Raw genomic sequence first — 25,330 nt, 5'->3', positions numbered from 1 at the left:
GGACTCAAACCCAGCCAAAACCCAGATTGGGACTTGAACCCACTCTCTTTTAATTGCGATCACACACCTGTTCCCAGGACTTAAGCTCAGGTTCTTTATGTCTCATCACAGAAAGAATTCAGTGAGAGACAAAGTGATAGGTAAGAAATGGATTTATTTAGAGAGATACACATTCCATAGACAGAATATGGTCCATCTCAAAAGGTGAGAATGGCCCTGGGAGAAACACACTACACAAAGTGTGGGCCATCTCAGAAGGTGAGAGGCCCCGAAATATGGGGTGGTTAGTTTTTATGGGATGGGTAATTTCATAAGCTAGCAAGTGGAAGGATTACTCCAACTATTTTGGAGAAGGGGTGGGGATTTCCGGGAATTGAGCCACTGCCCACTTTTTGACCTCATATGGTTAACCTTGGAACTGTCATGGCGCTGGTGGGTGTGTCATTTAGCTTATGCCAATGTATACAATGAACATATAATTAGGCTCAAGGTCCCCTGGAAGTGGAATCTTCCTCCATCTTGGACCTAGTTGGTTCTAACCAGTTTATTTTTTATCCAATAGCTATGTCATTCTTTTACAGGTTGTGCCCTGCCCGCTTCCCTCAGGTTTCAGGTGTGTGAGTTTATTTCTGGGCACAGGGCAGAAGTTTTTAATTTTAATGAAGTCCAGCTTATCAGTTATTTCTTTCATGGATCATGCCTTTGGTGTTGTATCTAAGAAGTCATCACCATACTCAAGGTTATCTAGGTTCTCTCCCACATTATCTTCTAGGACTTTTGTAGTTTTACACTTTACATTTAGGTCTGTGATCCATTTTGAGTTAATTTTTGTGAAGGATGTATGTGATGAAATTTATAATAACAAATATATGTTTAGTATTCGTCCCCATTTCTATCACAGAGCTCCTAAAACCCTTGGAATTTCCGAAGTGATAAGGGCAGTATGTGTCTTTTGATATTCATAACAAGCCCCTTTCAACCACACCTGAGTTTATGTTAATGCGTTAACTTTTGGAAAGCCGCTAAGTATGGGGTCTGATTGCCAGGGTAATCAACCATGTGATTGAAGGGTTGTAATTTAGCCCCTGACCTCCTGGGAGAGGGGAGGGGATGGAGTTTGAGTTCAGTCACCAATGGCCAGTGATTTAATCAAGCATACCCAAAAACACGGGGTTCAGAGAGCTTCTGGGTTGGTGAACATTTGGAGATACAGGGAGAGGGCACCCCTTCCCATATACCTTGCCCCTATATACCTCTTCATCTGGCTTTTTTATCTGTATTTTTTATCATGTCTTTTATAATTAGCTGTTAATGTAAATAAATGTTTCTGAGTTCTGTGAGTTGCTCTAGCAAATTACCAAACAGGAGGAGAGGGTTGTGGGAATCTCTGATTTATAACTAGTCAGTCAGAAGCACAGATAACCTGGATTTGCAATTATCATCTAAAGTGGGGAAGTAGTGAGCCCTTAGGCTGTGGGATCTGACACTACCTTTAAGTAGATAGTGTCAGAACTGAGTTAATTGTTTGATGGTGTTGGACAAAACACATAGAGGGTAAGATCTGTGTCTAGACTGATTTTCTTGTATGTAATGTCTGCTTGTTCCAGCACTATTTGTTGAAAAGACTGTCTTTGCTTCAGTGTATTGCCTTTGCTCCTGTCAGAGATCAGTTGACTGTATTTATGTAGATCTGTTTCTGTGCTCTCTATTTTATTTTTTTATTGATGTATTTGTTTATTCTTTTGCCAATACCACACTGACTTGATTACTGTAGTTTTATAGTAAATCTTGAAGTTGGATAGTGTCAGTTCTCAGACTTTGTTCTTCTCCGTCAATAGTGTATTGGCTATTCTGGGTCTTTTGCTTCTCCATATAAACTTTTGAATCAGTTTATCGATATCCACAAAATAACTTGCTGGGATTTTATTTGGGATTGTATTCAATCTGTAGATCAAGTAGGGAAGAACTGACATCTTGACAATATTGATTCTTCCTCTCCATGAACATGGAATATCTCTCCATTTATTTAATCCTTTCATTTCATTCATCAGAGTTTGGTGGTTTCTCTTATAGATCTCTTACATATTTCATTAGATTTATACCTAAGTATTTCATTTTTGGGATGCTAATGTAAATGGTATTGTGTTTTTCATTTCAAATTCCACTTGTTAATTGCTGGTATATAGAAAAGCAATCGCCTTTCTTTTTTTTTAATATTTATTTTATTTTTGGCTGCATCGGGTCTTAGTTGCAGCATGTGGGATCTTTCATTGTGGTTCACGGGCTTCTCTCTAGTTATGGCACATGGGCTCCAGAGCACGTGGGCTCTGTAGTTGTGGTGCACGGGCTCCAGAGCACATGGGTTCTGTAGTTGCAGCACGTGGGCTCACTAGTTGTGGCATGTGGACTCAGTAGTTGTGGCGTGTGGGCTTAGTTGCCCCGTGGCATGTGGGATCCCAGTTCCCAAACCAGGGATTGAACCCACATCCTCTGCATTGGATCCCTGCATCCTCTTAACCACTGGACCACCAGGGAAGTCCCTAGGAAAGCAATAGACTTTTGTATATTAACATTTTATCCTGCAGTCTTGCTATAATCACTTATTAGTTCCAGGAGGGTTTATTTTTGTCAGTTCCTTCAGATTTTCTACATAGATAATCGTGTCATCTGCAAAGAAAGACAGGTTTATATCTTCTTTCTCAGTCTGTATGTCTTTTATTTCCTTTACTTGTCTTATTGCATTAGCTAGAACTTCTAGTACAATGTTGAAAAAGAATGGCAAGAGAGAGCATCCTTGTTTTATACCTGATCTTAGTGGGAAAACTTAGTTTTTCTCACCATTAAGTATGATGCTAACTGTAGGTTTTTTGGTAGATGCTCTTGATCATGTTGAGGAAGGTCCCCCCTCAATTCCTAGTTTACTAAGAGTTTTTATTATGAAGTGTTTTGGATTTTATCAAATGCTTTTTCTTTTTTTTTTTTAATTTAATTTAATTTATTTATTTTTTATACAGCAGGTTCTTATTAGTTATCTATTTTATACATATTAGTGTATTCAAATGCTTTTTCTGCATCCGATTTTTCTTTTTTAGTCCATTGTTGTAATGGATTACATGAACTGATTTTCAAATGTTGAATCAGCCTAGCATGCCTGGAATAAATCTCATTTGGTCATGGCGTATAATCCTCTTTATAAATTATTGGATTGGATTTGCTAATATTTTGTTGAGGATTTTTGCAGTTTTATTTTCTTGTAATGTCTTTGTCTGGTTTTTGTATTAGGGTAATGCCAGCCTCATAGAATGAATTTGGAAGTACAGTTGATCCTTGAACAACACGGGTTTAAACTGCATGAGTCCACTTATACATGGATTTTTTTTTTTAATAAATACTACAGTACCACACAATCTGCAGTTGGTTGAATCCACAGATGTGGAACCTTGTGTACTGAGGGCCGACTCTGGGACTGGAGCATCCGTGGATTTAGTATCTGCAGCAGATCCTGGAACCATGGATACCAAGGGATGACTGTATGCTCTCTGCTTCTGTCTTCTAGAAGAGATTGTAAAGAATTAGCATAATTTCTTCCTTAAGTGTTTGGTAGAATGTACCAGTGAACCTATCTGGGCCTGTTTTACATGTTTTGGAAGGCCTGCTGTTGGACAGGGCTGGGTCCCAGGGTGGCTGGCTGTGTGGCCCTGGGGGATTCGGGGCTGGTGCCCATCTGCTGGTGGGCAGCTAAGCCCCCAGCACTAATAGGCTAGAGGGAGGACTCCGGAATGGTACTTGCTAGCACCAGTGGCCTCGTGGTAGAACAAGTACCTCAAAATGGCTGCCACCAGTATCTATGTGCCCTGGGGGACCCCATTTGCCTCTTGCCTCTCTAGAACTCTCTAAGATCAGCAAGTGGGTCTGACCCAGGGTCCTTTCAAATTACTGCCTCTGCCCTGGGTCTAGGAGCCTGTGAGATTTTGCTTGTGCCCTTTAAAAGCAGAGTCTGTCTTTCCTTCAGCCCTCTGGCTCTCCCCTATGCAATCGCCACTGACTTTCAAAGCCAGACTTTCCGTGGACTCATCTTCCCTGCGCAGGACCCCTTGGCTGGAGCCCAATGTAGGGCTCAGACCCTTCACTCCTTGGGGAGAACCTCCACAATTGTAATTACCCTCCAGTTTGTGGGTGTTGACTAAACTGCATCTTTGCCCCTCCTACCAGTCTCCTGTGGTTCCTTCTGTGTATCTTTAGTTGTAGAAAATCTTTTCTGCTAGCCTTCAGGTTGTTCTCATATAGTTTTGTAAATAGGTGTAATTTTGGTGCACCCAAAATGGGAGGAGGTGAGCTCAGAGCCTTCCTACTCTACCATCTTGGTCACACCAAAGCTTAGACTATTGATCTTAGATCTCTCTTCTTTTCTAATATATGCATTCAATACTGTTCAAAATATCCCTCTCTACACTCCTATCGCTGCATCTCACAAATTTTCATAAGTTGTATTTTCATTTAGTTCAAAATATTTAAAAATTTCTCTTGAGATTTCCTCTTAGACCCATGTGTTATCATAGAAGCAAGTTGTTTAATCTCCAAGTATCTGAGGATTTCCCAGTTATCTTTCTGTTATTGATTTCTACTTTAATTCCATTATGGTTTGAATGCACACATTGCATGATTTCTGTTCCTTAGAATTTGTTAAGGTATGTTTTATGGCCCATAATGTTTTCTATCCTGATGAATACAGGATATTTCATGCAAGCTTGAGAAGAATGTGTATTCTGGTGTTATTGGATGAAATAGTCTATAATTATATCCAAGTAATTGGTGGTACTATTTTTTTTTGAATTTTTGAAATTTATTTTATTTATTTTTTTATACAGCAGGTTCTTATTAGTTATCCATTTTATACATATTAGTGTATACATGTCAATCCCAATCACCCAATTCATCATACCACAACCACCCCCCCCACCACTTTCGCCCCCTTGGTGTCCATACATTTGTTCTCTACATCTGTGTCTCTATTTCTGCCTTGCAAACGGGTTCATCTGTACCATTTTTCTAGGTTCCACATGTATGTGTTAATATACGATATTTGTTTTTCTCTTTCTGACTTACTTCACTCTGTATGACAGTCTCTAGATCCATCCACATCTCCACAAATGACCCAATTTCATTCCTTTTTATGGCTGAGTAATATTCCATTGTATATATGTACCACATCTTCTTCATCCATTCGTCTGTTGATGGGCATTTAGGTTGCTTCCATGACCTGGCTATTGTAAATAGTGCTGCAATGAACATTGGGGTGCATGTGTCTTTTTGAATTATGGTTTTCTCAGGGTATATGCCTAGTAGAGGGATTGCTGGGTCATATGGTAGTTCTATTTTTAGTTTTTTAAGGAACCTCCATACTGTTCTCCATAGTGGCTGTATCAATTTACATTCCCACCAACAGTGCAAGAGGGTTCCCTTTTCTCCACACCCTCTCCAGCATTTGTTGTTTGTAGATTTTCTGATGATGCTCATTCTAACTGGTGTGAGGTGATACCTCACTGTCATTTTGATTTGCATTTCTCTAATAATTAGTGATGTTGAGCAGCTTTTCATGTGCTTCTTGGCCATCTGTATGTCTTCTTTGGAGAAATGTCTATTTAGGTCTTCTGCCCATTTTTTGATTGGGTTGTTTGTTTTTTTAAAAATTGAGCTGCATGAGCTGTTTATATATTTTGGAGATTAATCCTTTGTCCGCTGATTCATTTGCATATAGTTTCTCCCACTCTGAGGGTTGTCTTTTCATCTTGTTTGTAGTTTCCTTTGCTTTGCAAAAGCTTTTAAGTTTCATCAGGTCCCATTTATTTTTGTTTTTATTTCTATTACTCTAGGAGGTGGATCAAAAAAGATCTTGCTGTGATTTATGTCAAAGAGTGTTCTTCCTATGTTTTCCTCTAAGAGTTTTATAATGTCTGGTCTTACATTTAGGTCTCTAATCCATTTTGAGTTTATTTTTGTGTATGGTGTTAGGGAGTGTTCTAATTTCGTTCTTTTACATGTAGCTGTCCAGTTTTCCCAGCACCACTTATTGAAGAGACTGTCTTTTCTCCATTGTATATCCTTGCCTCTTTTGTCATAGATTAGTTGACTATATGTGCGTGGGTTTATCTCTGGGCTTTCTATCCTGTTCCATTGATCTCTATTTCTGTTTTTGTGCCAGTACCATATTGTCTTGATTACTGTAGCTTTGTGGTATAGTCTGACGTCAGGGAGTCTGATTCCTCCAGCTCCATTTTTTTCCCCTCAAGACTGCTTTGGCTATTCAGGGTCTTTTGTGTCTCCATACAAATTTTAAGAGTTTTTGTTCCAGTTCTGTAAAAAATGCCATTGGTAATTTGATAGGGATTGCATTGATTCTGTAGATTGCTTTGGGTAGTATAGTCATTTTCACAATATTGATTCTTCCAATCCAAGAACATGGTATATCTCTCCATCTGTTCATGTCATCTTTGATTTCTTTCATCAGTGTCTTATAACTTTCTGAGTGCAGGTCTTTTACCTTCTTAGGCAGATTTATTCCTAGGTATTTTGTTTTTTTTGTTGCGATGATGAATGGAATTGTTTCCTTAATTTCTCTTTCTGATCTTTCATTGTTAGTGTGTAGGAATGAAAGAGATTTCTGTGCATTAATTTTGTATCCTGCAACTTTACCAAATTCATTGATTAGCTCTAGTAGTTTTCTGGTGGCATCTTTAGGATTCTCTATGTACAGTATCATGTCATCTGCAAACAGTGACAGTTTTACTTCTTCTTTTCCAATTTGTATTCCTTTTATTTCTTTGTCTTCTCTGATTGTCGTGGCTAGGACTTCCAAAACTATGTTGAATAATAGTGGCGAGAGTGGACATCCTTGTCTTGTTCCTGATCTTAGAGGAAATGCTTTCAGTTTTTCACCATTGAGAATGATATTTGCTGTGGGTTTGTTGTATATGGCCTTTATTATGTTGAGGTAGGTTCCCTCTATGCCTACTTTCTGGAGAGTTTTTATCATAAATGGGTGTCGAATTTTGTCAAAAGCTTTTTCTGCATCTATTGAGATGATCATATGGTTTTTATTCTTCAGTTTTGGTGGCGGGGGGGGGGGGCGTTAAAGGTCACCAGGCTTTGTATTGCAGTTAAAGCAGACTCGGACAGGATGGTCCCAGCCTCGAGAGGGGACAGCCCGGCAGTCATGGGAACACTCATCACAGAAGCCCTGTCTGCAGGCCCAGCAGTGGTACTTGGAAAGCTTGACGCTGAACTCCTTCTGGCAATTGTGGCAGTGCAGGATCTCATGGTCTGGTACCCAGTACGCCGGCCTGGCCGCATCCTTCACCAGACCTAGTGGTATGTCATTGGCTGTCACCACGGCTCCCAGAGTGTTCTGCATGGACTTGGCCACCTTCCGAGCAATCAGCGTCCCGCCCTCATCGTCTGCCTGTGCCTCAGTAACATCTAACTGGGAATTCCTGGCTTCATAGCAGTTGTCACGTACCCGCATGGGCGCAGGGCCCCAGCCCCGCTCCGGCACTGGCTGGGTCGTGGATGAACAGCTGTCACAGAAACCCTCCCCACAGGCCTGGCAGTGATGCTTGGTGTCATTATCTTTAAAGGATGTAGCACACTTGTTGCAGCTCAGGATCTGGGAGTTGGGCCTCCAGTAGGCAGGGGTGATCTGGTCTGTCAGCCAGGACATCACAGCCTTGGTGGGCCCAAGGCTAAGCTCAGACACCGCCTGAGCCATGAAGTTCATCCCATCCAAGAGGCGCTGGGCAGCGTTGTTGTTGTCCTTCAGAAATCCATCAGTTCCAGGCCACACGTGCACAGTCTCTGTCCGCACCACTGTTTCCACAGGATATTGGTTCCCAAACCAGTACTGCCGGCTACGATAGACCACGCCGCAGTTGGGACATTCGATTACGTACCCAGACCAGGCATATTTTGCGAGACCCATCCAGGGGGAGTCGGTTGAAGCAGCCATCTTGGGCACCACGCTGACTTCATTGCCTCTCTCGTAGCAGGCCTTGCAGGTAAAAACCCGGTTGTCATACTGGTGAGAGTATCTGCAGCAGCTGTTGGCTTCATGAGGTACTCCTTGTTTCCCGTGATTCATGCTGTTCTTACATCCAGCCCCGCAGCTGAGGCACAGGACGGAGCAGGTGAAGTGCTCATATGGAAAAAAGGAGCTGTGTGCCATCTGGTCATCGGGAATCTCACCGCTGAAGTGGTCGCTGAGGGCCTTCAGAGCTTTGAAGATGATCCCCGGGTGCCGGGGAGAATGGTGGTATTATTCTCTAGTTGTTGCTCCAAAGCACGCCGAAGACCAGAAGAGTGTGTGGGAGGATTGTATGTCCTCGTTCCCTTGTAATGAATAGAACTGAAGGCTTCAGGGAAGCGTCCCAGCTTCCGGAACCGGTCCTGGATGAGCTTCTCGGGCACCTCGGAGGGGTGATCAGAGCCTAGCAGCTGAGTGTGCACAGTCTCGTGGAAAATGATAACAGCAGGGCCCAGGGTGGACAGGGGGACATCCAGGCCACAGCGGGCAGTGGTAGCCTTGAGCTCCCTGGTGAAGTGCTTCACATAAGCTTCTGAGGCGTCCCCAAGGAACTTGAAGAGGTCATTGTGCAGTTGGTCTGCATGAGTTCGATAGATGACGAGGTCTGAGATGGCCAGGACCTTAAGCAGCAGCCGTGTTCTCTGGCTTAGATTCACTGTAGCCCCCAAGAGCCCTTCTGTGTCTATCACTGCTACTTTGTGGACTGGGTCATATGCTGCCCACACTCTCACAGTGCAGGACTCCTGGGCAGGGGAGGTTTTGAAGACTTCCCGGCCACAAAAGAAAGTGTGGTTGAGGGTATGAGACTTCTCATCCCCAGTATTTCCAAAAATGGAAACCACTCTCAGATGCTGATTGGGTTTGCAGTCCAATTTCCTAATAAAGTCCTCTTCATTCGTTGCCTGAATTTCTTCATTCCCATCTACTAGGAGGAAACTCACAACCTTCTCAGTCCTCTTCTTCCTCTTGGTGTCCTCATCCATCCCTTCTTCCTCCAGCAACTCCTGGACCTTAGCCACATGGTACACAGTAACAGGGTGCCTCCTTTTGTTACCCCCAGAATGAATCCTCTTCTGGCACTCCAGGCACAAGTTGATTTTACAGGTCTGGCACCTCACGTCTGCCCTCTGCTTCATACCTGGAGAATGCCCACTGGGGCCCTTGCAGGGGTCACAGCAAGGGACGTGGCCAGCTTTGAGTCTGCTCCGCTCATGGTTTCTCAGGCGCTTCTGCCTCTGGAGCTCCTCCTCGCAGCGGAGACACTGCAGGCTGCAGCACTCGTCACGCTCGAAGACGGCTTCGTCAGTCCCGCTGCAGGTGTAACTCTCCTGGCACAACAGCCCAGGGTTCAGGCCCTTCTCTGCTGGGGAGGTCTGCGCACTCATATTCAGACTGGGAAGGAAAGCATCTACCATGTAACGGTACCTGGGCTTTCCCCAGAAGTGAAGACAAAGGCGTTGAGTCTGAAGACTGAGCACAGCCTCCACAGGGTTCTGAACGCCCTTAAAAAAATGTTTTTAAAAAAACATTCGATGTACTATTAGAATTCTTCACACATTTACAAACGTTCGGTTGTTTAATTTTCTGCTGCCAAGACTCCTGAATCAGCAGCAACGTTGACTTGGTTTGATAGTTTCATCCTCCATAAAGTGCAGGCAAATATGTGGTTAAAATTAACTTGAGAGGGTCTTTTATGGCTATCTGAGAGAGATCTGATGGGTTCACTGAGGTGGGTGCATGCATGGGGCCTTAGACACAAGGTTTTGGTAATGAAAGAGAGTGGTCAGGAGCTTTTCAATGTTATCCAGCTCAAGTCAGTATTTCAGAGGATACCTTGACGCCTCTCTCCAGCTGGGGATTCCTCACCCTTCCTTCTTTCCGGACAACACCACCACAACCCGAGAGGCAGGAGCAAGTTCTAAGAACAAAAAGGTCCCCCCAAATCCCCCCCCACGCTGGCAGAGGCCAGAGCCGAATCCATTGTTTATACCACCCCACCCCCGCCCCCACCCCCCCCTTCCTCCCGGGGGCAGAGGGAGCTCCAGGGCTGTCGCTCGTCCGGCGCAGGGCCATGCCCTTCCCTCCCCGACGGCGGCGTCCCGGGAACCCCACCAAGAAGCAGCTCTGCTGTGGCGAGGCAGCGTCAGGGGACCCCGGGGCGCTGGTGGAGGTGTGGGCTGTTCCTCAGGGCACCGGTGGATCCATCCTCATCTCCATCTCCACCCCCCTCCTCCTTCACTGCCTCCTGGGCTTCCTCCTCTCCTGTTGTCAGGATCAGCTGATCCGAGTGAACTTCTCCCTGCTCCCAATTTGTTAATATGGTGTATCACATTGATTGATTTGTGTATATTGATACGCAATATAAATATTTTGCATCCCTGGGATAAATCCCACTTGATTATGGTGTATGATCCTTTTAATGTGTTGTTGGATTCTGTTTGCTAGTATTTTGTTGAGGATTTTTGCATCTATATTCATCAGTGATATTGGTCTGTATTTTTCTGTTTTTGTAGTATCTTTGTCTGGTTTTGGTATCAGGGTGATGGTGGTCTCATAGAATGAGTTTGGGAGTGTTCCTTCCTCTGCAATTTTTTGGAAGAGTTTGAGAAGGATGGGTGTTAGCTCTTCTCTGAATGTTTGGTAGAATTCACCTGTGAAGCCATCTGGTCCTGGACTTTTGTTTCTTGGAAGATTTTTAATCACAGTTTCAATTTCATTACTTGTGATTGGTCTGTTCATATTTTCTATTTCTTCCTGGTTCAGTCTTGGAAGGTTATACCTTTCTAAGAATCTGTTCATTTCTTCCAGGTTGTACATTTTATTGGCATAGAGTTGCTTGTAGTAGTGTCTTAGGATGCTTTGTATTTCTGCAGTGTCTGTTGTAACTTCTCCTTTTTCAATTCTAATTTTATTGATTTGAGTCCTCTCCCTCTTTTTCTTGATGAGTCTGGCTAATGGTTTATCAATTTTGTTTATCTTCTCAAAGAACCAGCTTTTAGTTTTATTGATCTTTGCTATTGTTTTCTTTGTTTCTATTTCATTTATTTCTGCTCTGATCTTTATGATTTCTTTCCTTCTACTAACTTTGGGTTTTGTTTGTTCTTCTTTCTCTAGTTCCTTTAGGTGTAAGTTTAGATTGTTTATTTGACATTTTTCTTGTTTCATGAGGTAGGCTTGTATAGCTATAAACTTCCCTCTTAGAACTGCTTTTGCTGCATCCCATAGGTTTTGGATCATCGTGTTTTCGTCGTAATTCGTCTCTAGGTATTTTTTGATTTCCTCTTTGATTTCTTCAGTGATCTCTTGGTTATTTAGTAACATATTGTTTAACCTCCATGTGTTTGTGTTTTTTAGGTTTTTTCCCCTATAATTGATTTCTAATCTCATAGTGTTGTGGTCAGAAAAGATGCTTGATATGATTTCAGTTTTCTTAAACTTACTGAGGCTTAATTTGTGACCCAAGATGTGATCTATCCTGGAGAATGTTCCGTGCGCACTTGAGAAGAAAGTGTAATCTTCTGTTTTTGGATGGAATGTCCTATAAATACCAATTAAATCTATCTGGTATATTGTGTCATTTAAAGCTTGTGTTTCCTTATTAATTTTCTGTTTGGATAATCTGTCCACTAGTGTCAGTGAGGTGTTAAAGTCCCCCACTATTATTGTGTTACTGTCGATTTCCTCTTTTATAGCTGTTAGCAGTTGCCTTAGATATTGAGGTGCTCCTATGTTGGGTGCATATATATTTATAATTGTTATATCTTCTTCTTGGATTGATTCCTTGATCATTATGTAGTGTCCTTCCTTGTCTCTTGTAACATTCTTTATTTTAAAGTCTATTTTATCTGATATGAGTATTGCTACTCCAGCTTTCTTTTGATTTCCATTTGCATGGAATATCTTTTTCCATCCCTTCACTTTCAGTCTGTATGTGTCCCTAGGTCTGAAGTGGGTTTCTTGTAGACAGCACATATACGGGTCTTGTTTTTGTATCCATTCAGCGAGCCTGTGTCTTTTGGTTGGAGCATTTAATCTGTTCACTTTTAAGGTAATTATTGATATGTATGTTCCTATTACCATTTTCTTAATTGTTATGGGTTTGTTTTTGTAGGTCCTTTTCTTCTCTTGTGTTTCCCACTTAGAGAAGTTCCTTTAGCGTTTGTTGTAGAGCTGGTTTGGTGATGCTGAATTCTCTTAGCTTTTGCTTGTCTGTAAAGCTTTTGATTTCTCCATCGAATCTGAATGAGAGCCTTGCTGGGTAGAGTAATCTTGGTTGTAGGTTCTTCCCTTTCATCACTTTAAATATATCATGCCACTCCCTTCTGGCTTGTAGAGTTTCTGCTGAGAAATCAGCTGTTAACCTTATGGGAGTTCCCTTGTATGTTATTTGTCATTTTTCCCTTGTTGCTTTCAATAATTTTTCTTTGTCTTAACTTTTGTCAATTTGATTACTATGTGTCTCTGCGTATTTCTCCTTGGGTTTATCCTGTATGGGACTCTCTGTGCTTCCTGGACTTGGGTGGCTACTTCCTTTCCCATGTTAGGGAAGTTTTTGACTATAAGCTCTTCAAATATTTTTGGGTCCTTTCTCTCTCTCTTCTCCTTCTGGGACCCCTATAATGCAAATGTTGTTGTGTTTAATGTTGTCCCAGAAGTCTGTTAGGCTGTCTTCATTTCTGTTCACTCTTTTTTCTTTATTCTGTTCCATGGCAGTGAATTCTACCATTGTGTCTTCCAGGTCACTTATCCGTTCTTCTGCCTCAGTTATTCTGCTATTGATTCCTTCTAGTGTATTTTTCATTTCAGTTATTGTATTGTTCATCTCTGTTTGTTTGTTCTTTAATTCTTCTAGGTGTTTTTTCTTTAATTCTTCTAGGTCTTTGTTAAACATTTCTTGCATCTTCTCGATCTTTGCCTCCATTCTTTTTCCGAGGTCCTGGATCATCTTCACTATCATTATTCTGATTTCTTTTTCTGGAAGATTTCCTATCTCCACTTCATTTAGTTGTTTTTCTGGGGTTTTATCTTTTTCCTTCATCTGGTACTGAGCCCTCTGCCTTTTCATCTTGTCTATCTTTCTGTGAATGTGGTTTTAGTTCCACAGGTTGCAGGATTGTAGTTCTTCTTGCTTCTGCTGTCTGCCCTTTGGTGGGTGAGGCTATCTAAGAGTCTTGTGCAAGTTTCCTGATGGGAGGGACTGGTGGTGGGTAGAGCTGGGTGTTTTTCTGGTGGGCAGAGCTCAGTAAAACTTTAATCCACTTGTCTGCTGGTGGGTGAGGCTAGGTTCCCTCCCTTTGGTTGTTTGGCCTGAGGCGACCCAACACTGGAGCCTACCCGGCTCTTTGGTGGGGCTAATGGTGGACTCCGGGCGGACTCACACCAAGGAGTACTTCCCAGAACTCCTGCTGCCAGTGTCCTTGTCCTCACGGTGAGCCACAGCCACCCCCTGCCTCTGCAGGAGACCCTCCAACACTAGCAGGTAGGTCTGCTTCAGTCTCCTGTGAGGTCACTGCTCCTTCCCCTGGGTCCCGATGTGCACACTACTTTGTGTGTGCCCTCCAAGAGTGGAGTCTCTGTTTCCCCCAGTCCTGTCGAAGTCCTGCAATCAAATCCCACTAGCCTTCATAGTCTGATTCTCTAGGAATTCCTCCTCCCATTGCCAGACCCCCCGGTTGGGAAGCCTGACATGGGGCTCAGAACCTTCACTCCAGTGGGTGGACTTCTGTGGTATAGGTGTTCTCCAGTCTGTGAGTCACCCACCCAGCGGTTATGGGATTTAATTTTATTGTGATTGCACCCCTCCTACCGTCTCTTTGTGGCTTCTCCTTTGTCTTTGGATGTGGGGTATCTTTTTTGGTAAGTTCCAGTGTTTTCCTGTCAATGATTGTTCAGCAGTTAGTTGTGATTCCGGTGCTCTTGTAAGAGGGAGTGAGCACACGTCCTTCTACTCTGCCATCTTGAACCAATCTTCACTATTTTTTTTAAATGGTAACTTTATAATATATATATATATTTTCTTAATTATTTTATTTATTTTTGGCTGCGTTGGGTCTTCATTGCTGTGTGCAGGCTTTCTCTAGTTGCGGCAAGTGGGGGCTGCTCTTCGTTGCGGTGTGTGGGCTTCTCATTGCAGTGGCTTCTCTTGTTGTGGATCATGGGCTCTAGGTGCATGGGCTTCAGTAGTTGTGGCACACGGGGTCAGTAGTTACGGCTTGTGGGCTGTAGAGCACAGGCTCAGTAGTTGTGGCTCACGGGCTTAGTTGCTCTGTGGCATGTGGGATCTTCCCAGACCAGGGCTCAAACCCACGTCCCCTCCATTGGCAGGTGGACTCTTAACCACTGTGCCACCAGGGAAGTCCAAATCATAGTTATTTTTAATTGCTGGTCTGATCATTCCAACATGTCTGCCACATCTGACTCTGGTTCTGTTGCTTGATGTGTCTCTTCAAATTGGTTTTTTTGTTTTTTGCCTTCTAGTATGCCTAGTAATTCTTTGTTGAAAGCTGGATATGAGACATGAGGTACTGGGTAGAGGAACTGTAATAAATAGGCATTTAGTAGTGCTGGCCAGGTGTGGAAAGTGAGAAGTGCTCTTTTGTCCTGTGGTCTATCTTTTAGTGAACTTGACAAGTTCACGCTGCCCAGTCTAGCCCACCTCTCTGGTGGGACAGGATGGCTAGAGGGGGCTGGAGTCGGGTGTCTCCCTCCCCCTAGGTCGTTTGGGTTCTATAAAACCCCAGTAGGTTCGCTGTGCTAAAACAGTTTCTTTTGAGGGCAGGCCTCCTGAGCAACAGTGCACTCTGGCTGCTTTTCCGCTCTCTCTAGCCACAGGGATTTTCTCCAGCCGTACTGCGAGGACCGGGTACAGCTCCTAGAGGAAGAACTCAGAACTGTGGGCACACCCTGCCAAAGCCAGGCTCCCCCGAAGTTCTTCACTCTTGGACATGTCCACCCTGAGCCTCCAGCAACTGGTCAGTTACAGTTTAGCTTTTCCTGCACTGATACTGGCTCCACTGAGGTTTCTGCTCACGGGTTTCTACTCAGTTAAGTTGTGATTTTTTGTATTCACCTGTCTGTCTCTCTAAATTTTGGAGGCAGCAGTTTGCCCTGTGATCTCAGTTCTCAGATGTATCTAAGAAGAGCTGTTGGTTTTCAGTTTGTTTACATTTTTACTTGTTAACGTAGAATGGCTGCTTCCAAGCTCCTTATATGCCAGACTGGAAACCAGAAGTCTCAACTCTTTATTTTTTTCCTTATGTTTTTCATTTAGTAGAAAAACAGTGTGACATTAAGAAAACATGTTAAATCTCCATAAGATGACCTGTCATGTTTTCAGTTACTTGCATTCTTTTCCAGTCTTTGTTCACATGCATGCGTGTTTTACTTAGCTATTACCACTGTAAACAGAGAAAAGTTTTCACTATATTTGTTGAGCATAGCTATCTTTAAAATTTTTGCTTAATATTCCACCTGGTTTGTATATATTTTCATAGCTTTCTTCATATTGGATGTTAGATATTGTTTGTTTCCAGCTTTCATCTATTGGGACTTATTCTTCAATTTTAGCTAGCATCCACTTATTAAACACTAAGTGCTTTACATCAGGTATTTTCATTTCCAGCTTGTAGATGAAGAAGTTGAAGCTTCGTTGTGTTAAATAACTTATCCAAGCTTATATAATGAGTAAGTATCAGAGCCAGGATTTACTTTTTGTTTTTTTTTTTGGCCGCACCACACAACATGAGGAATCTTACTTCCCCAACCAGGGATCAAACCCGTGCCCCCTGCAGTGGAAGTGTGGAGTCCTAACCACTGGAGCACCAGGGAATTCCCAGATCCAGGATTTCAAATCAGACATTTTAAAACTCAAAAGCCCATATTCTTTTTTTTTTTTTTTTTTTGGTGCCAATTTTAAATACAGTTTTATTTAAGACATTGCATTTTCCACTTACAATACAGTGCTTGTAAAGTGCAATGTTATTTCCTTTCCCTGTGCACACATTCCACGTTCAAGTATCAAGAATGCCCAGTTTACTACAGCAGCTCAACTTTAAAACTGCCATGGAATTTGCTACAAATTTGGGTCCTTCAGTGTTGTGTGGAACAATGCTACACCTGTGCTAGGCTGGCTTAATCAACCTCTTCAATGGTGGGCCCAGAGGAGGCACCACCAGACGGTGGAGCTCCACCACCAGGGAAGCCCCCGGGCATCCCTCCTGGCATTCCTCCTGGCATGCCTCCTGCGCTCTGGTACAGCTTGGTAATGATGGGGTTGCAGACTTTTTCCAGCTCCTTCTGCTGGTGTTCAAATTCTTCCTTCTCTGCAGTCTGGTTCTTATCAAGCCAGTTGATTATTTTCATTACACTTATCAAGAATCTTCTGTTTGTCCTCATCATTAATCTTGCCTTGAAGTTTCTCATCCTCAACAGTAGCTTTCATGTTGAAAGCATAGGATTCAAGAGAATTCTTCGAAGACACCTTATCCCGCTGCTTCTCACCTTCAGCTTTATACTTCTCTGCTTCCTGAACCATGCGTTCAATGTCCTCCTTGCTCAAACGGCCCTTGTCATTAGCGATGGTAATCCTGTTCTCTTTTCCTGTGCTCTTATCCACAGCAGAGACATTGAGGATGCTGTTGGCATCAATATCAAAAGTGACTTCAATCTGAGGAACACCACGGGGGGCAGGAGGAAAAGCCCATATTCTTTACTTCCGTAGTATGCTGTCATTTCAACTGACTTTTTTCTTATTTAAATGACTTCCTAAGATAAAGTCCCAGAAGAATACTGTTTGTGATTTATAATATGAATTATTAAACTTTTTTCCCAATAAGAAAGTACTATTATTATCACTTTACTAGTTTATTTTTTTCCAAATTTAATACTTTAAAATAGTACAAGTTAATGTTTATTTTGTATATAAGTTCAAAGTTTTTCAAAGTGTTTGTTTATGATTTGTTTTCTTCTTTAAATCTGTTCTTGTTTATTGCCTGTTTATAAGTGTTGTCTTGATGTTTATATTTTGCATGTAAATTTTAATTTATCAATCTGTTTCTTCTATTATTTTAACTGCTTCAAATTTTAGAAAGTTGTTTCATCAAACCTCTGATAGCCAATTATAATTTATTCTAGTTTTCCTAACATTCAACATTTAACTCCTGATTTTGAGTTTGTTTTTGTATATGGTGTAAGGTGTTTAAACTTGTTTCCAAACTGTTGTTCAGTCATCCCAATATCACTTATTCAATCAAACTTTTCCTCTTGTCGTTCTGAGTGTGGTGGCATACAGAGAATTACCAGTAAGGCACACAAATAATTACCAGTCTGTCCAAAGCAGAAGAAAACAAAACTGCTCAGTGCCTCTAGGAAGAGAGGCGAAAGCAGAGATACTGACCATTTCTCTGCCGTTTACCAAGCCCTGCTTGGAGCTGTCCACGTTTGTGAGTAGGGCTAAGGTCACTCTCATTCTTGATCATGTGCTGCTCTCTAACTGCGCTGTGGGTCACCTGCAGCTTGCCACCATGCTCGTGTGGAGGGCATCCTCCACAGGTACTCAGAGCCGACAGCATCTGGACCCATTTGCCCGCTTTTGCTGTTTCTCTCTTGGTGAGCTTGACTGTGCCTCTCCCCAGTAGATACCTCCTGGACCCTCCATAGGAGAATGTGGCCTTTGGCATGTTTTCTCTAGTGCTGTGTTTTACCTTAGATTTTTTTTGTTGTTTCTTTTACCCTTCCTACTATCATTCATTCTCAGTGTTTCCAGACTATCCTATCAGGGATTGTTCTTTTGACTTGGGGACCGTGGTTTCCTGGCTCTAATACCCATTCCTTTGTCCTCCACGGTCTGCATGCAGGGCATCCTCACCGTCTTGCTGGTCCTGTGATCTGGGTGTTTCAGTCCCGAGCACTGGCAGACAAGAGCACAGGGGTGATGGGACGTGGTGTCGTGATGTTTGGCCCACCATGCCCTTAGAGATGTTGTATCCACCACACACTTAATTCACAAAGAACCTTTGCATTGCCCCCACTTCTGAGCACATCCTCCCTGAAAAATTTGACCTATGGTTCTAGGGCATCATATTTTCCATGCACTGGTTGTGTATCTCCATGTCCCGTCTTCAGGTCCTCATTCCCTAGAAGGTGCTTCTTCTGATGACTCTAATTGAAGGTAGTCCAACAAAGAAATGGGGGAGAAATTTCCCAAGGGCTTTGAAAGACAATTCTTTGCTGACACCCATGGAGTCTTATTTCAGAGACCCTGATGATAGTTCTAGAGGACTGAGAAGAGCAGGGTAGCTACAAATGCTCCCACCGTTCTTCTCTCCCAAGACTGACGGACAGTGCGGAAGCCTTCTCTGAGTGCTTTCCTTGCTCCCTTGGCCAAGGTCTACGAACCACAGTTTAAGACTTACTTCCTCAGCAATTCATTTTTGGCTCCCAAAGATTTCAGATAAGCTTTTGAGAAGAACTCTGATACACTTCTGCAGAATATAATTGGAAGATTTTTCAGATTACCTATTTACCTATAAATGTATAATTATATATATAAATAATTATGTTAAAATTTTTTAATTACAATTTATTTAAATTTATAAATATATTATACATTATTTACTTATTCATTTAATTCCTACATATTTCTTTATTCATCTTATGTAATTACCTAATGGAATATCTATCTCTTACCCCTGTTCTAGTCTTTTAAAATCAGGAACCTTATTTAAACAAATGAAAACCAGTAACAACCTGGTTCTACAGTGATGTTCCTGTCAAGGCAGAGACAAGCACTGAATCCTTTAACCGACCTGGACCAGATTGTTTGGGGGACTTCCCGCCCCCCCCCAGTTTGAGTGTTTAAATACTTTGCTGGTCATTTCCATTAATATGGTGGGAACACTTTGAAATCCGCCCACATTCTCTCAGGCCTTTTGTTGGAGAAGCACCTGGGAAATAAAGGTGATGGTCCTGACTCATGTCTTTCTTTGACGTGAGGGGAAGATAGTGTCAGAATGTACCTGCCTTTACCCTCCAGCCCAGTGGCTCTGCAGGTGACCCCAGGCCAGGAGTATCAGCACCACCATCACCTGGGAATTCATTAGAAAATGCATATTCTAGGGCCCTACCCCAGACCCGCTGAGTGAAAACTTCTGGGCATGGGGTCCAGGGAACTGCATGTTCAAGCCCTTCAGGTGCCTCAGCGTCAGCGTCCCCATTTGAGAACCCCTGCTCTGGTCTGACCACCCAGTCTCTCCCTTGTGAGGGTACTTTGAATTTCTGTTGAATTGTGCTGCAGCTGCAATGAAGACACCACAGTGGTCTTTGAAGGTCTGACTGATAAATTACCCCCGTCTTGAACATGTACTGGGAGGGTTGGACCAGGAGACAGGAGAGTTGCTTTCCAGTCTGTTCTCACCACTAACTAGTCCTGGAGGAGTCCCTCTTCAGGAAAATGGAATTTTACCATCTGCTTTCATTGCTTTATGTGACAGGAAGATAAAATCAAGTAGTGGATGTTAAAGTGGTTTGAAAACATTAACATGTAACATAAAATGCAACCTGGCAGCCATATAAAAATTTGTCCCTGTGGATTCTTTACCTCAAATAGATTTCCCTGTGAAGAGTGCTGTCCATCTATGGATGGGCTACATTGCATTGCACACCCACTCACATCTATGGGGTGCACTGCTGTAAGAAATCACAGCAAATTTAGAACCTGTGAATATAGAAGATGAAATAAGCCCTAGGAACATGGCAAATAAAAAAATAGCTTTCATGAGACCCAAATCTTGGAAAATCAAATGTCTAGTTTTTTCACTGTAAAAGAGTTAGGTGGGGAAAAAAGGAGATAGATGAAGTGTTAGGAATGAAAAGGAGAAGGAAAGGAGGAAAAAAACATCCATTTACTTCTTAAGAATGACCCACTCTTGCGGCACTTCAGTGCAAATCCCCACGTGGGTAAGTGGTATTCCGTTTGCCCACAGGGTGGCAGTAGCGGACCTGGAGGGGGCTCTTCTTTGGAGCAGTCTCGTGGGTGCTTTTTTCTGTCTGCACAACAAAGTGAAGAAAAGAGCCTTCTTCCATTAAATACCTGTGCATTTCAGGGGGAAGTTTTGTCTTAAATTATGAAGGTAATTTCCCATTTGAGGAAAAGAAAGGTGACATATTTAGGTTCAAGTGTCACGATTGCTCATTCGGTGTTCTAAGAGAAATTACTCCTGTCACCAGAAAGGGGCCCCAGTCCAAGGCCTGGTCCACGGTTACACTTTTGTATGTCACTCGCTTTTTGGAGATAACAGGTGGAATGTTTTTAAAAGAGGAATGACAATTCACCAGTTCAGCCGGGAGTTCCTGGTAATTTACTCACTGTTCCATGCAAGTTCAGCCTTGAACCTCAGCATCACCCTCAGTTGCCACCTGACACACCCCCCTGAGGCATCAGAGTCTTGGTGGTGGATGGTTTGCACGAAGCTGTTCAAGCTACAACACTGTGGGGCTTTACATTGTTCCAGGGCCAGTCATGGACCAGCTCACTAAGCGCAGAGGCAGAGAACAAGAGGCTTTCTGGGAAATAAAGGTCTCTTTGGGGTTTCTTTAAATTCAGATTATGTAAGTTAGATGGAGATGGGCATTTCTCCTGCTTATGTAAAAGGATTTAGACAAGGAAATCACAAAACTCATGAGAATGGGTTTAGAACTATTTGGAACTTAACAGTATTTTTCATGGCGTCCTGTCAGATACACATAGAAACGTATACTGTGCTCGCTCCTAATGACTTAGCTGGTCCCTCAGCTTTGTTCCACAGGATATGACATTTCCTCTGCGAACTCCCCAATCATGGGGCTGTCATTCTCCTTGACAAGTAAAGAGTGACAAGATCTTTTATTAAAACGATCAGTATGTCTATATATAAAATTTTAAGTGTATATACCTGCCTCTGAAATTATCTTATTAAGAATACCTTCATAATAATCCTTTCATTTTATTGCAAAAGACACGATTGTAATAGCATGGCTAGGAAGGAAACACAGCTAATTTTCAAGGTGACTCATTTAGCAAGATGGAAAACAAAAGCTCCTTGTCTGTAAAAATATCCAGTGATTGACATGTTACCAAATTTCCACAAAATAGATTTCCATGTAATTTAAGACTTTGATTTCTTTTCCTCATAGATCATAAGAACCCTCCTGACCAGCATTAGTGTCAGGGGAACATGTTTCCTTACGAACTGAGAAGCAGAGGCTTCTGTAGGGCGGTGAAAAGATCAGGATGCTTTTGCATGAAGATGTCACTCCAGCAGTGCTGCCCCCACCCCAGCAATAATTTCCTGGCTCGGCTCTCACTCTGCAGGCAGCGGGGAGTCACTGGGAGATTCTGAGCAGAGGAGCGTCTTGATTGACCCAGGCTTTAACCTGATCTCCACGGAGATGAGGCTGGAAGAGGGTGGGGCGGCTGTGGGAGCTGCCGGTTATCTCCCTCTGACTTCATTTTCTGCCCCCTTCCGTGGTCCCTGGTCCCTGGTCCCAGCCCACCGCTCTCCTGGATGTTTCTTGAACCACCCGAAAGCTCCCACTCGGGCCTTTTGAGCGAGGACCCCTCTGCCTGGAACCCTCTTCCCCCGGCACCCACGGGCCTCCTCTCGCACCTTCTTCGGACGCCGGCTTCTCCTGGAGCCCTTCCTGGTCTAAAACCTACCCCCACCCACGCCAGGCCCTCCCTGCCCCCTCCCCGTCTTTATGGCTCCTTCGTACTTATTGCCAAATGACACTTTAGGTGCAGTCAGTTGGCAATGACAACAGGGTTAATGTCCCAATAAACCCATCGTAAGTTGAAAATATCATAGGTCAAAAATGCATTAGATACACGCAGCCTCCCGGACATCCCAGCTCAGCCCCGCCCACCTCACACGTGCTCAGAACACTCACATTAGCCTGCACATGGGCAGAACCCTCTAACGCAAGGCCTAGTTTATAATAAAGGGTTGACTATTTCATGGAGTTTATGGAATACTGCACTGAAAGGGAAAAACAGGATGGAGTGCGGGTCCGGATGGTTGTCAGTGTGTCGGTTGTTCACCCCCGTGACTGGGGGCTGCGGCTGCCCTGCCCAGGATCAGAGAGAGGGTCGTACTGCACGCCGGTCCCCCAGGGAAAGTCCACATTCTGAATTCTGAGCACGGTTTCCACTGAACGCATATGGCTTTCGCACCATCGTAAAGTCGAACCATCATGAGTGGGGGGACGATCTGTGTTGATTGTGGCAGTGTCCCCATACATGGGGAGGGTCCACTCGGAAGGGCTAGGCGCCTTCACCGCTGGATCCCTGACGCCTGCACCTCCGTCTGGCACAGGCGGGTACCACGTGGATGTTGAAGTGAGCGCCCTCCCGGCCCCGCCGTCTCCCGCCCCCGCCTCAGTGGAGCACAGGACGCAGGATGTGGGGGCACATTGTCACCTCAGTGGCGCCTTCACGCTGGGCCCTTCCTGGAGTTCAGACTCCCATCAAATGCCTACGATGGAAGGAGGTTCGTAGCTAGCTTTTCAGACTGAGCACACATCTCCAGCCACCATTCTGTTTATGGTCCAGGCCCTGCCCTGCTCTGCAGGTGGATCCGTTGCTGGATCGCCAAGAACCTCGTGACTCCCAGGGACACCCCGGCCCCTCAGCCACCCTGTGAGCGCCGTCCTGAGCCAGCGCCGGGCCACTCCTGTCGCCTGCCAGCACCCCCTGCTGCCATCCAGGCTTTTCAAAGCCCCTGCCACATAGAGAGGGAAAACCAGAACACCACTCTTCAGCAAGGGTGCACTCTGGTGCCTATTTTTATTTTAATGACTCATTCTCTCCTACCTCATTAGGCTTGCTTCTTTCAAGGGGGAATACCTGGCTGAATCTGCATAACCCCTTATAACTGACCTACCTCTGTTCACGCAGAAATGATTGCCACTCACAGCTCTCCTACCAGGCTCTTTTTGTAAATAATCTAAATTTATTTTCTCAAAGTAGAAAGAAAGGGGATACCTTGATGGTCCCACAATTTCCTTGTTTTGCTGCACTGCAAGGGCCTGAGATTTGATTGATTGATTGATTGATTGATGGCTGCGTTGGATCTTCGTTGCTGCGCACGGGCTTCAGTAGTTGTGGCACGCGGGCTTCAGTAGTTGTGGCATGCGGGCTCAGTAGCTGTGGCGCACGGGCTTAGTTGCTCTGCGGCATGTGGGATCTTCCTGGACCAGGGCTCGAACCCGTGTCCCCTGCATTGGCAGGTGGATTCTTAACCACTGCGCCAACAGGGAAGCCCAGTCCCTGAGATTTAAACAAATGTTCTTTGTCCCCGCATCAGTGGCATGCAGCTCTTAGCTGAGGAAGGAGGACCCCGCAAACGCCACTCTCAGCTCCAGGACCTCCTGACCTGCCCCCACCGGGTCCTGGTTCATGTGCTCCCCCCACCACCCAGCCTTGTTTCCACCCCCTCTTAGTGACGCCATGGCCTTATACTTTAGAAATATTGCGAATTTGACTTTGAAGATGAAAGTTTTCCCCTCAAACCACTCCCTATTATCATCATTCTGAAACCAGAGCTGGAGTGGGAAACAGATTTTGAGACTTTAAAAATTATTCCTTGCTGGGACTTAGAGACTGTCATACAGAGTGAAGGAAGTCAGAAAGAGAGAAACAAATACCGTATATTAACGCATATGTGTGGAACCTAGAAAAATGGTACAGATGAACTGGTTTGCAGGGCAGAAGTAGAGACACAGACGTAGAGAACAAACGTATGGACACCAAGGGGGGAAAGCGGGGCTGGGGGGATGAATTGGGAGATTGGGATTGACATATATACACTAATATGTATAAAATAGATACCTAATAAGAACCTGCTGTATAAAAAACATAAAATAAAACTCAAAAAAAAATTATTCCTTGCTGGTCTTCAGAGGCAAAATTCAGATAAGAGAGCTTACCAGTTATACTTGCGTTTCTACCCAAAAGCTCATGGCCGCTCACTCAAAGGCCTCTTGTTCTGATCTTCCAACACTGCCCACAGTGCCCCAGACCGATGGCCGCGCACCCCGGGGCCTGGCATTTGGATGGAACATTTCTTCCCTGAGGAAAGAAGTGACAGTTTGAGACGGGGCGGGGTTGGGATGGAGAGTGTTGCCCACCCTGAGAAGTGCCTGAGTTTGCGGGGATTCTGACTGAGCACCCCGAGGCCGTGGTCTGCTGCTGAACCTAATTATGCTTGCTTTTGTTTGCGGAACTTTGAGAGAAAAAGAAATCTGTGGCGGCCCGGAGGGTCTGGTTTTGAAATGCAAACACGGGGGTTCTGAGTCAGACTTGGGCAGGGTGGCATTTTGTCTTTAAAGAGCAGCAATGTGGTTCCTCGATTTGTCTCTGCTGTCTTGACATTTAGTTGGATTCCTGGGCAATTGGTCGGCCCGGGGAACATCTCCACGGAGCACGGGGGCCTGGCCTTGGCACTGCCTGGCAAGTCTGTGTGCTTGGGGAGGGACTGTGGCTGGGAGGCCAGGCCGATTTTCAAGGCAGAACTGTGTATAAAAACACCCAGTGACACATAACTTCTAGAAATTAAAATGCCTATTCTTGGGAAAAAAAGGCACACAGAAGTGTCATTGTAAGTTTACTTCTAATCTCTTACGGTAGGAGCTACAAAGCTGAGTTTGCTTTCTAGAAAATTCTAGTTTATTTTCTAGAAAGTTGCATTTTATTACTGCAAAAGGATTTTATTTCCAAATGAGTATGCTTTTTTTGAGCAGGAGTTTTGGAGTCCCAGAGACAGAGGTTGAGAAGGTGATGGTGTGCAATGGCAATTCTCAAGTTCAAGGAGGGGGAAAAAGTCATGCTCTGATGGGGAGACTTCTTTTTGACTGTCCATAAACTGGCATTTAAGTAGAAGTCAGCAGTTTCTCTGCACCAAGTTAAAGAATGTGGTGCTGGGTAAAGGGAGGCTTACACTTTATATTCATTACTAACCAAAGAAAGGCAGGGAGAATTGTGACCCATCAGGTTTTTATGGCTAAGATAGCCGAGCTGTGTTATTAGGATCACAACAGTCACAGCTGGTGTAGGTGGCTGACCTATAGTATGTTTGTGTGTATTGAGGGCAGGCGGTGGGGTGTGGAGTATATCACAGAATTATCTATAATAATTAGAATAGTTATGATTGCCTAAATCTGAAGTGTGCAACTAGAAGAGTCCTGCTGGGGAAGCAGATCGTGGCAAACATTGGGTCTGTT

The 25,330-nt window shown here is 43.8% G+C and overlaps 3 protein-coding genes across 3 annotated transcripts in view; 1 reads left to right on the top strand and 2 right to left on the bottom strand.

The window, feature by feature from the left end:
• The window catches only part of BTD (biotinidase), a 63,721-nt gene that overhangs the window by 23,284 nt on the left and 15,107 nt on the right, over nucleotides 1–25,330 (top strand). The gene's annotated exons all lie outside the window — the stretch shown is intronic.
• On the bottom strand, nucleotides 7,130–9,462 carry LOC118893899 (zinc finger FYVE domain-containing protein 1-like). The gene is given in 3 exon segments (XM_036849538.1): nucleotides 7,130–7,904; nucleotides 7,947–8,301; nucleotides 8,304–9,462. Coding segments are annotated over 3 exon segments (2,289 nt in total).
• On the bottom strand, nucleotides 15,978–18,042 carry LOC118894493 (heat shock cognate 71 kDa protein-like). Its single transcript, XM_036850799.1, is given in 3 exon segments — nucleotides 15,978–16,432; nucleotides 16,434–16,782; nucleotides 17,900–18,042. Coding segments are annotated over 3 exon segments (717 nt in total). The 3' UTR covers nucleotides 15,978–16,207.

The sequence above is a fragment of the Balaenoptera musculus genome, chromosome 4 (genome assembly GCF_009873245.2).
Source record: "Balaenoptera musculus isolate JJ_BM4_2016_0621 chromosome 4, mBalMus1.pri.v3, whole genome shotgun sequence".
NCBI lineage: Eukaryota > Metazoa > Chordata > Mammalia > Artiodactyla > Balaenopteridae > Balaenoptera > Balaenoptera musculus.
Note: the sequence above shows the minus strand (reverse complement) of the source record. Positions and strands in the feature narration are given on the sequence as shown.